The sequence below is a fragment of the Cinclus cinclus genome, chromosome 3 (genome assembly GCF_963662255.1).
Source record: "Cinclus cinclus chromosome 3, bCinCin1.1, whole genome shotgun sequence".
Classification (NCBI taxonomy): Eukaryota; Metazoa; Chordata; class Aves; order Passeriformes; family Cinclidae; genus Cinclus; species Cinclus cinclus.
Window position 1 is genome coordinate 63492682 of NC_085048.1, and position 12857 is coordinate 63505538.

At 37.9% G+C, this 12857-nt stretch overlaps 1 protein-coding gene across 1 annotated transcript in view; it reads left to right on the forward strand.

The window, feature by feature from the left end:
• Positions 1-12857, forward strand: part of MAP7 (microtubule associated protein 7) — a 98245-nt gene that overhangs the window by 63990 nt on the left and 21398 nt on the right. The window contains exons 7-10 of the mRNA XM_062489000.1: positions 569-655; positions 2951-3061; positions 8635-8748; positions 12163-12311. Coding sequence (XP_062344984.1) covers positions 569-655; positions 2951-3061; positions 8635-8748; positions 12163-12311 — 461 coding nt within the window. The remainder of the gene's footprint in view (positions 1-568; positions 656-2950; positions 3062-8634; positions 8749-12162; positions 12312-12857) is intronic.

Consider the following 12857-nt stretch of genomic DNA (forward strand, 5'->3'; position numbering starts at 1 on the left):
CTTGTGCTGTGTCAATCTTGTGGTATGAGCTACTCTGGCAAATGCTAGCTTTGTGCCTCAAAAAGTAGGTCTGGTGGAAATGACCAAATACTGAGATTAAAGTAGACGCAAGGAAGAAAAAGTGTTCTTTGTAATAAGTGATCTGTGCCTTGTACTGAAATTTGGGGAAATAGAAGTCCCTTTTCTTCCCCTAAATATTGGCAAATTAAGTTTAAGTGAATTTTGACTATATGCTTTTCCCCCAGTTATCTTCTCGAACTTAATCTGCCAATCATTAATGTGTATATGCCCTGTTCAATATGAATCAAGCCCCCCAAAAGAGAAATTTTCCTTCTTTTAATGGAAAGTGATCCTAAAAGTTCTTCTTATTCTAACTTCAATGTGTCTAACTTCTCATCAGGGGAGGGAAAAAAAAGTTAAGAGAATGCTCTTAAACCTTTGTCATATATAATTTCAATAAACAGTTATTTTTCATAAAACATTACTTTTTTTTGTTTAACTTTGAATAATTTATTTGATTTTTATTTTATTTTCTGTGAAAAATCATTGTCTTGCATTCTGTCCCTAGGTTATTTTTTTGAATCATCATTCACCTTTCTCGATTTAGCAGGCCTGGAGCACCACTTCAAATCTCTGGGTGGTGCTAGAAAACCTGGTACATAATGCTGTGGTTTGTTATTTTTTTACCCATAGCTAGTTCTCAAGAATTGAGATCATCAGTAACTAAACCACCCTCATGTCGTTGCAATGCATGCTTAACACCATGCTGATAGATTAGAACTGTTGTTAGTATCAGATTTTTCATTATTATTTATTTTTATGGTGGAGAGTTACTGCTGGCTGACTCTAAAGATTTGGCACAATTCACTGAAATGAAGCATAAAATTCTATCTACTGGAATTCAAGGAGAGCAAATTTGAATATTTCGTTATTTTCTAAAACCCTTTGGCATACTGCATGTAGGATTTAAAATTATTTTGCACATGAACACAGACACATAACCAGCTGCATTGGCTGTTTTGTTGCTCATGGGTATTTTAATTGGGTTTTTTTGTTCCTTTTCTGGATTTTTGGATAAAGAAAGTGGCAATTTTCCAGGCAATAGATTGCATTTGGCCTATTGTACATTTATGGGATTCATATTGCCAACATTTGTATGCAAATCCTTATGCTGAAAGTCATTCATTTAAACAAGGTTCATTGACACGAAAAATGTTGTCATGCCTAACAGCAGAGGTGATTTTCAATATTGTCATTTGTCATCTTCAGAAAGCCAGTTTATACAGTACATCATTTTTGCCAGATGTAGAAACTTCATGGCTGTATTGATACACTGTGTAGTTTCTCAGTGGCAGATTAGACATGAGAGCAATATTCCCATCCCAATTCCACAAATACTGTTCTGTTCTCAGGAAGCCTGAGCATCTTGTCTCCAAGATGCACAGGGCATTCTCCAGTTTACCCTGTAGATCAATTTTGGATCATCTTCATGGCCTAGAGAGATCTTATTCTTATTTGCAGCATTTAGATTTCTCCTTTTTAAAACCTTTTTTTGAGTTTTATTCCCTTCCCAGTATCCAGTCTGCCAGTTCTATGCCCTCACCAAGTAATTTTAGCGTTCAAGTTAGCAAATAATGACATGGGTAGGGAGAATCTTTCTTCAGTCCAACCAGTTGTACTGAATCCTGTATAGTTCGTATGAATTTTTTTCTTTTTGTACACAGAGGGTATAATTTAATCTGTTGGGAAGAACAGGTAAATACAATCTTAATACGCTTGTCATAAATAAACAGTGGCAAATAATATTTCAGCAGCAGCATCCTTAATGCTGTCATTGTCCTGAGTTTGTATCTGCTTTGAAAACAGTGTATGGAGGCATTTTTGCACATACAGAATATGAATCAGCAGAGCAGGTAGGCATATGCTCAAGCCTCGTTGCATTTCAGCATGGTTGAGTGCTTTGCTGAGTAGTGCTGAGGTTCAGAACATGTTACAATGTAAGCAAAAGCAGAATTGATTCTCACAGCATCTTTTGGATGTCAGATTTTTCAGATGAAAATTTGTAATGGGGAATGTGTAGCTGATGCATAGAGCTTGGAGCTCTTTTTGCTTGGTGTTTTTTTGAGAGAGAGGGAAAAAAAGGACGCAGCAAACTTCCTGTGACACACATACACACAAAGTGTGTGCAGTCTCTATTCTTGAAGGAACCATTACCCCCTCAACAGGGCACAGATGCTGACTGTGCAGCAGTTGTGCAGATGATGTAATACCACTCTGAATCACAGAGAAATGAAAATCAAACTATAAATTTTTCATGTTATGTATGCCAAGTAGGTGCATTACAAGTACTTTCTGCAGACGCTGATGTTTTTATATCTGCTAAGGTGTGTGCTGAGCTGGATTTTCAGCATGCTGAAAATAACTCTGGTGGGTGGTTTAGCACTTATACATAGCTATGGGATTTTTAACTAAACCTTTTTATTTCTTTTGTGCTTAACCTCACTTTCTTTTTGCACTAGTCTTCCCTTAATCTGTCAGCATGGCATTGTCACAATATTGACCATCTGCCTAGTAACAGTGCCCTGTCACCTTTTATTCAGATGCCAGGGTGTTTTTTAGTGAATAACTTCACATTTCCAAGCATCTTGGTCCTTCCACAAAGCTTTCTATTATAAGTCATCAGTAAAGATTTTCTGACAATATTGAAAGTCTTTTAGATTTCAACCCACTGAGTGATAATGAACAGAATATTTTGCACACTTGAAGCTTAAACTGTGTTGTGCCCAGTCTTTGAGTCACCTGTACGTCTGCTGAGAAATCCATTCTATTTTGGAAGTTCTTGTGGTAGAGCAGGCGTGACCTAGTCCTGTTTTCCTCCTCCCACTAGTGAGCTAGGAACTTGCACTATTGCATGTGGGCTGTCAATTAGCATTATCTCCATTTGTTTTAGATCGAGACAGGCGGTCTGTTTCAACAATGAACCTTTCGAAACATGTTGATCCAGTCATAAACAAGCGGCTCTCCTCCTCATCTGCAACATTACTAAATTCTCCAGACAGAGGTACAGTTTTGAAGAAAAAAGCATTTAAAAGAGCAGCAAGAAAGAATGTTCTATACTGATGTATTACTTTGCACATAAAACAAGCTTCTGAAGTCATTTTCTGTACTTCATCTAAGTGGTAGTGGAAAGACTTCAAATGTGACAAGCAAATGGTTGAACATCTTTTCCTGTGAGAAGAAATAATTCTTGTTTTTCAAAACAAGAGAACTTACCTAAAAATTCTGCTTTAGCAAATGATAAAAGCAGTGCTTCTGTCAGGTTTTTAGTAAATGAGGTACAACTATTGAAAGAATACATCACTCCATAGTGCATGCAGTCATGTGTGACCTTTTCTTTGCATTAGACCATTTTGTCATTATTTTATTTTGTTTTCCTTTCTTTTTTGGTAATAGTTGATGAATGTCTAAAAACATGTTGCATGAAGCTTTCAAGCAGTTACTTTATTACCATTTCTGGTTATTCTATTACCATTTTCAGTTATTTTTATGGAAGAGGTTTCTGTTTTTCATATTGTCTGTTTATTGACTTCTGTGTCCAGTTATTTCTCAAAGAGTGCTTCATTTCAGTGTACATTTTTGGTGCTTACAAGTCTGAAAAATGATAAGCCATCAAGCTTTTAAAATTTACCATAACTGAATTGCTGCCTCTGTTCTGAGGACTTATGAGATTGAAGTATTGAGCTTAAAAGTTTTATAAAAGAATGTCTCTTGTGTAACTTGTGCAAAGACCTTTACAGTAAAGTACTTGGTAGGGATGTTTTTGTCCTCTACTGAGAATGAGTTCTGTCCCATTTCAATCCATAAAATTGTTTTAAAAAACAATTTTTAAATGGACTTTTAGTTGTGTTGTCTGGTCAGTGTCATTGTTTTTGTGTCTTAACTAAGTTCCAGTTTTGCGTGGACATGTGTATCTGGTTGATTTGATGAACTATGTTCATCCGAGTGGGCTAACCTAGCTGTAGAGTCTGGTAATTCGTGAAAAATACAGTGGTACAATAGGAAATAATTTATTCTTAAGCACCAGTAATTTCTGGATAAAATGTTGAAATCTAGTCTGTTTCATCTTTATTCGCTTTTCAGGCATGTGTATTATTTTCAAATGGTTGCTGTTCCTTGCCAGGGGATGCTTTTTTTGAGGAAGGATCTTGGTGATGTGGTCAGGTGAACAGCAGCAGACATTAAGTGTGAAGGATTGTCTCTTATGGACTGTAGCACAGTGTTTTAGCTTATGCCACTCATTTCAAGTTCAGGAGAAATTAACCTGAATACCAGGCAGTCTAGTGGTAGGGAAAGGAAAAGGAATATGGAAGCAATGGCTGTATGTCAAAATGCTGAGGCATTCTTTGCTCGGCATTTTTACTAAAACAGCACAGAACTCTTTATGGATCTCTTGTGACTTTTGCAGACTTCCAAACGGAAAGTAAATCCAAAATCTATGATTGCTTTTTCTCATGCAAAGTCAGATACCTAAATCTAGTTGAGCCATGTATCTGGAGAAGTGCCACTAGTCTCTCCAGTGGCCTCAACCTCTTAAGGCAGGTGCTTAAAGGAAGGCTGTGACTGCCTGCTCCCCATTTCACCTTCCAGAGGGCACCCAATCACTCGTTGTCTGTAATACAGACTCCTAGCTGCAAAACAGCAAGCTGGAGATAAGGATGATAAGCTTACCTACTAAGTGGCTTATACCTGTCAACAAGAACTTGTCATCTATTGCACAGCACCTTTTTATCATTTGAAGGACAATTTATTTTATTTTTTTTTTTGTGCGGCAAAAGACAAAACTTTTCATTAACTAATTGGCCAGGATACTGGTTAATTTCATTTCAAGTACTGTATTGCTGTATAGCACTTTATCACAGTTGTACGATTGGGCAGCTAGAACAGGCTTCTCATTATGCATTCATGTTACTGCAGTTAGTGAGTAGTTGAAACTAACAAAGCATGAACACATATTCAACTGGAGAAAACTGCAACTGACCAATAGATTTTGGCAATTGTGTTCTCTAAGGAGAGCTTAGCAAGTGGATAATACTTTTCATGAGGTATGAGTTACATACTTTTAAGTTTTGTAAAACTTGCACCCTAGTTGTTTTTCTCCCCTTCTCTGCAGTGATTTTTCTTTTCAGCAGATGGTCTCAATCACTGCATCATTTTCTGCAACCATTAAAGAAGACTCCAGTATTGTTTCCTGTTGAAAGAGCAGTTTCCCCCTATCTGCTCCTCCTAATATTGTGTATGTGTATAAGCAAACACCACATTTATCAATGAGAGTCTCCATCCTGGTGCTCATCAGAAGGCCTGTTAAATCCCTGCCTCCCATCTGTTCCTACAACTAATCAAATGCTGCTGTTTGCTTACTTGCAAATTGTTCTGCTGCTGCTAAGACAACTTTCCAGTATTCAGGTTGTAGATCCTGAAGACAAATACAGATTATTGTAATTAATTTACTTTTGCCAGCTTCCTGCAGCTTTATGTGGTTTTTATTTACAAGTTAGGTTACAAAGATCTTTAATCTGTTAAAAATAACCTGCTTGTGGCTGGGGCTAAGGGTACTTCCTTGTACCAGCAAGCCTATCACAAATGTGCTTCCAGTGTAAAAATGGAGCAGTAAAAGCTGGGAGAGTTGTATTTGTTCAGACTGGAGAAGAGAAGGCTCCAGGGAGACTTTACAGCAAAAGGGTCCTCCAGGAGAGCTGGGGAAAGACTTTGTACAAGGACATATAGTAATAGGACCAAGAGTTAATTGCTTCAAACTGAAAGGTTTAGATTGGGTATAAGGAAAAAAATCTTCATTCTGAGGCTGATGAGATACGTTGGTAGAGGCAGGTTGCCCATAGAAATTGTGGATGCCCAAGGTCTAGCTGGATGGGGCTTTGAGCAACCTGGTCTAAGGGAAGGTATCCCTGCCCATGAGAGGAAGGTATCCCTGCCCATGAGAGGAAGGTTGGGACCAGATAGTCTTTCAGGTCCATTCCAACCAAAACCATTCTGGAATTCTATGAAATAGCTGTTACAGCGATAGCTTAACACATCATGAGAACAAATAATACTTGCTTCCCCTTGTCTGTCAGATGGTTTGAAAGACTAAAATCCTGAAAATGTCAACCTGAGGCATTAAAAACAAAAACAGCAAGAAGAAAACCCCTGACCTCATTTTCTTACAGTTGATCTTATTATTTTGGGATTTTTTTTATTTGGTGTTCTGTTTTGCTCCAGTGTGGTTTGGACACCAAACTGAAGCTGTTCAATGCATTTAGGTATTAATACTCTTGTGGTTAGAACCCAGTGTGCAAAAGTTTGTCTGTTGTAGCTGAATGGTGGTGCTAATCTGCTAAAACATGTAATAAATATATGAAGTGTGATGCTTTCCGGGAGTTGTGCATTTGGAGGATTCAGTATGTGAGGACCCTGGCCCAAAAAGCCAAGGTGCATCTAAACAAACTCTGATCTAAACCCATTATAGAAAATCAGGGAAACTTCATTCCACGGTCCTGGATAAAACTATTTTGCCATCTCTGAATCAGGCCTATTGCTTATACAGAGAATAAAGTTTTTGGTTTTAGTTCGCTGTTGTGCATATCAGCTAGCTCACTCCCAAAAATTGCCTCAGTGCTTCAGTTGGATGCTGTGAGCACGTGATTGCTTCCAATAGGGGATGTGGATACAAGCTCCCCTGAGTTAGGGCCAAAGGTAATTAAACCATACTCATCTTTAGGGCAAGGGACATGGCAGGTGAGACATTGGTGCTCTAAATCATCAGTCTCTTAGCTGTGTCCTCATGAGATTACTTTGTCTCTGGGGGCTTATATGTGATATAAAGCCTGCAGCTGGCTCACAGGGCCATATTTACATTGTGACATTTGCTTGTCATGTAAAGATAAACTCCAAGAAATGGGTGGTGTATATAGTACTGGTTTACTGGCCTGAAATATCAGGGATTGCTTTCTGAAGTTGTGTGATCTTTATGTTAAACTACAGCAGAAGAGTTCTCCAAACTCATCCACAATCATACCTGTGAGCCTCACCTACTGAAGCCTGAGACCACAAAAAAAAAAAAAAAAAGGTTGTCTTGCAATAGTAGCTTTAAACAGTGATCATACTGAGCATGGTGCCTGGAGATGAAAGGAAGCAAAGACTTTACCATTACTGCATCCAGCTAAATGGTAGCTCTGTGATTTCTTCATTGTTAAACTGCAGGCTTAATGATAATGTGTGTGCTGTAATGGAGGTCTCTGTAGGGTATTTTGTGTGTCTCTATGATCTCTACCATTGCAGAATGGAACCATAAATCACTAAAAGTTCTGGCAATAGTACATTGTGTAAAAGGACAGTTAGGAAAAGAGCCTGCTGTGTTTGAGAGTCCTATATCTCTATAGTAATGCCCCTTATTGCTTTAGTGGAATTTAAGGGAGCAATTTGAGAAGTGCAAAACAGCACTGAGGGCAGATTAATCAGTTATATTTTTGTAGGAGATTGAGATCAGCCTCTCTTTTCATGGAGCTCAGCAAGGAGTAGATTAAAGACAGATTCAGAGTTTATGTCTGTTAAAAGTGATGGATCTCTTAGTTTAAAAATGAAAATGAACATCAAGTTTGTTACAGCCAGTCACTTCAATGAATGTTATAGATAGAGATTGAGCCTCATAAATAGAAGCTGCAATTTTGTTGCTCCAAATGCTAAACTAAGGTAAATGAATGCTGAGATATAAGAAGACCTGATTTTGCTTGCGATATCAAGATTACTGCTATAATGTAAGCTTACTATAATGAACTACTTTGAGAACTAGTTGAATGTTTTGGCTTGTGATAGTCATTATGAAACAATTTGTTTCATTGGAATATCAAGGAAATACACATTTCAATACAGAAACTAACTTAGAGGATTCTTCTGGTTAATGCTTCACCATGATAAATATTTAATTAGTATTTAAAAAAAATAAAGAAACTTTACAAGATAAAAGGATTATATTGGCAAGCTATGTTTGCATTAGGCAATGCTGGGAAAAGCAAAGTAGCAGTGTGATTGCAGCCAGGTCAACATGTAGTGCATTTTCAAAATAGAGCAACTATATTAAAAGTTCATTGTTTTTACTGTTCTACATGGAAACTGATCATTAGCAGGATCTTTGGACAGAGGATTAATTATCACATATATTTACTGTTTTCTGTGGCTTCACCTATTGCTGAGACCACTGTAGCTGCTGAGCTTGGTATCTGCAGTTGAGGTGCACTATCCTTTTGCAATACTTTGATAAAACCTCATTGCTCTTCCAGCAGGAAAATTATCCTGCTATTCTTAAAGTGGAATGTGGCAAATGTAAAAATATCCGTATTTATTTGGTAACAATTCGCTGTTATGCCACAGGCACTAACACAAAATGTTCAGATGTACATATTTCATTAGGAGTTCTTCTGCTAAAAAGGAGTAATAATAAAATGCAAAACACCAAACTGCTGTGGACAGATTCAGTATTTTCATGGTATGCATAGTGAGGAAATAGTACTAACACTCTGCAGCATGTGGCTATGTGTGAAGTGTTTGATCTAACATCTTGCTTGTATGGTGCACGTTCAGCTCGCCGTCTTCAGCTCAGTCCATGGGAGAGCAGCATCGTTAGCAGGCTCCTGACGCCCACACACTCATTCCTGGCTCGGAGTAAAAGCACAGCTGCATTGTCTGGAGATGCAGGTAATCCTATAAGAGCAGAGGCTTCGTGTCTCAGACACTTATTTTTCCAGATTCCTTGCCGGATGTTGTAAAGTCATTGATCTAATTATGAGTGTATGGTAGCATCCCAGAATGAACTTGAACATCCGTGATTAGTGTGCATGACAGCATGAAAGCTTCTCTGTACAGTTGATTGCTACATCTCTTTCACCTACTACCTCCTTCTTACTTTTGCCTCTTCATCAATGCAGTAAATGAATATAAAACATTCAGGGCAACAACATCACGCTGACCATGGCTGTTTAAGGAAATGCATACCTTGTTGGAAAGAGCTGATTTAGCACATCCAGTGCTAAAGCTGTGAGCTGCTTGCTGCAAAGGAGTTTCAGCCCCTACCAGAGCATTTCCTACATGGAGTAACTTAAGACTTTTATAAAGATAGGATCTGGCTACTGTGCATTTAATGCATATGAAGTCAAATGTGCAGGTTTAGTGAGGTTATAATAATTGCAAAGTTGTCTGCCAACCCTAGAACAACCCACTAATGGTACTTGCTTAAGGAAGATTAATGTGCAGAAATGTGATGATATTGCTAGGTGGTAATTGAAGGCCCAGGCAAAACTGTATTCCAAATACAACCAGGGCATGCTTACTCATAATGTTTTTTAGGCAGGTGACATTTGCCTCTTCTTTTATCATAGAATGTTTTATAATAGGATGTTTTATAATCATCTACTGGAAACTTTACCATTACGCCCTCAACACGTGCAGCAGTATATTATTGTAAGTCTAGGCAAGTCTTTCTTGTCTGATGTGGACAGGATTTTTATTCTAATTAAAGAACACAGAAGGTAAGAAGGAACAGAGATCTGCTAAGATTACTTTTAAAGAAGCTTTCACTTAAGAACTCTTATAGCTAATTAGGCTGTGGTACGTTTCCATGGGGTAGTGCTGTAGGAGCAAAAATGTGGATGATTGTGGCGGAGATGGATTATGATATTCTGCAAATAGTAGAATTAACAAGCACAAAATTATTTTTTACTCTTCAAAAACAATAGCTTGTGAAATTAATATTTAATATCACCTATGAAGAAGGGTATTGGAAATTCAGCTCTTCATTAGGGAATAGTTGAGAAGGCAGCATGTAAGTGGTTACCTTCCTGGAACAAGCATGAAGCTTTTTGTGACTGCTCTTGTTTATACTGCACAACCAACTCTAAACTGAGCAGAATGTTAGAAAGGCTACAAGTAGCAGGAAAGACTGATTTGTCAGTTCAGTCTTTCAGCCCTGAAATGCCTTCCCTGTGCTAACTGGAGCTATACCACCAGAAGAATAATCCATCTGCTCATTGTTTTCCAGGTATTATTCTCTAGGAGCAATAACTTCAGCACCTTCATACAGGATTCTTCCTGGAGATTAATGATCAGATGATGGCAATGGCTTACAGCTGTGCTCTGAGCACTCCACTCATCCCAGCCTGCCATTATTCCCTAGAAAATTACCCTGCCCTTTGGATGTAAAAATAAATTGCAATGTAAAGAATCCAAACTGAGTTAAATTTGGATTCATGTCCTTAAATTTTAAGTGAGCTGTTACAGACATTCAGCACAAGAGTACCTCTCCATCTTTTTTAAAAAAAATCCTTCAAAACCAAATTTTTTTTTAAATAGCTTTCTAAAAGCTCCTTTGAATAGATATAATCCTATTAGTACATGAATCATTGGAAGTGCTGCTTAAAGCATTGTTTGGCAACTTCACAAATGAAAATGAACTGTTTTTCTTTTAGTACTTGTGTTGTCATCCTTGGTGGTAATTTCAGATAATCAGCATGCAGAAGGGAAATTGAATCACAGTGCAGGAGCCACATAAATGATAAGTGGTATAAAGCATTATGCCACTACCTCTTATCTGGTTTAGATGCCCCCAACCAAAATAAAACCACAAACAAAAATCCCTGATTTCTTGTTTCTTGCTTGTTTTAAAGTTAGTTATAATTCCTCATTAAACATAAATTCCTATAAACTATAAGGCAAGCATTAGTGCCATTGCTGTAACACTTACACGAGACTCTTTATTCATAATGTTAATCTCTTGGTGCAGGAGAATTTGCAGCATTAGTACTGTTAAGTCTATGAGCTCTTCCTGTAACAGCAGCTGTACTTTTGTAGGACTAGAAGAATTAACTGTATCCGGAACTGCATTCTTTCAGGTGTGCTCAGAGAGGGGTATACAGGCAAGAAATATTATTTTGGTTTCATTTGGTTTGGCTTTTCATTAAGGAAATAGAGGATGTAAATTTCTTTGACTTGGGGCAAAAAAAAGAATAGGAAAGAGACTATATAGAGCCCCTATTTTTATCTCAAGTGAGATGCTGGATAATAATTGTGCTAAGAGTCAATTAAATGACCAGAAGAGACAAACAGGAGCAGAAAAGTAAAACTTTGCAATAGTAACATATAGGGTTTTTTTCTCTTTATTTAACTGAAGAAGTTTGGGAAAGTGCAAAAACACTTTGCTGCAAGAAGTTTCTCATGTTATGTTTTGCAGTTAAAGTTCTCTTTGAAGATAAAATCAGAGCACTGTATATCTGATACCTGCTATTGTCAGATCTTTTGGTAATAGTCTTTTTGCTCGTGCAAACCAGCAAAAGCTGCCATCCTGGTTACTCAAACACTAGTTTCCAAGCTGATGTGTTGTTGCCAGCCTGCTTTTTTTTTTTTTTAATGTGTAAAATAGTTTGCTGTTGAGAATGTATTTGAGTAAGTTGTTATTCTAGAAGCATCAAAAAATATGATGGCCTAAAATATTCCTAAAAAGAAGAATTGAAAATGAAAAACAAAACAAGTCACATGCTGTAAATTGTAGACAGCAATTTCACTGATTTCCTTGTTGAAACTGTTTTGTATTCTTAATGGACTCTGATCTTTCTGTGTATGTCTCCTTCAATTTTTCTTCACTTCCAATACAATTCATAGGCATTCTGATTTAGTTTGCTTTCTATTCTGAATGTAATTGAAACTCATTTCACTGTGTGCACTAAGCTAATCTTTCAGACCAGCTGTTGTTTCTACTGCTTTTTCAGAACCACCAGTTGTACAAAAACTTAACAGGAAAATACTATCTACTACCTAGTTTCATGGCATGCTTCTTAACTTTTTAGAAAGAAATTATTTGTTTACAAATGGAAAAGTGCATGAGCACCTATTGAACTTGCATCTTTACTGTATGTGTGGCTAGGCTAATGTGTCAACTGATGGTTCTGACTTGATAATTAGTAATTTCTCTGTGTATTAATACCTTCTTTCTTTTCTGTCTTTCTCGGTCGTTTCTGTTCCTGCTGGGTCGTTTCTGTTCCTGCTGGCTTTCCTCTCTCAATTCTCCAATGCTACTCTGTAATTAAAACTATTAAATAACAAAACCAACCAACACCGTAGTTATCCCCGTTTGTCCTCGTTCAGCATCTTGCAGCCCCCTCAGTCCTCTGTCCTACAAGGCCATGAACTGCAGGAGCTCAGGAGAACGAGCAAAACTTTATGCTTCTACTGATGCTGTTGGACGTCGGAGAACGACGCACCTGGCAGGGGTAAGCCTGGCAGCCGCACGTGTCCTTCGTGTCCCATGCTGTGACCACCTGACTGCACTGCTTGTCAGGACTGGAATAACTGCAGGGATTCTTCCTCCCCTCTGCACTGTCCCCACCCTCTCCAGTTTGTGTCATGGTTGGCTGGATTTTAACTGAAACATGCTACATTATGTGTTGGCACAGCCTGTTTAAGTACCGAAGAATCCACATGGAAAATCACGTCTGTTTTCCAAACACCCGTGCTTGCAGATTAGATGTCTTAGCTTTTCACAAGGCACAGAAGCAGTCACAGTGCCCTGTTCTCAGTTGGATTCTTTGCTGCTTTTTAAGGATCAAGATGAGGTTGCCGCTTTTCCTTCAGTGGGGAACTTGTTTTTTTTTTCCCAGCAGGCTGTTTTCACAAAGGTTCCAGAATTTGTTTTATTTTGAGGCCTCTAGAAAATTCAGCTGAGCCCCTAGAATAAAAGGGGGGAATGCATGCACTCACATGTCTCTATACACAAGTGCACAGAGTACACTCCCTTCATCTGTATTTTCTTAGGAGAC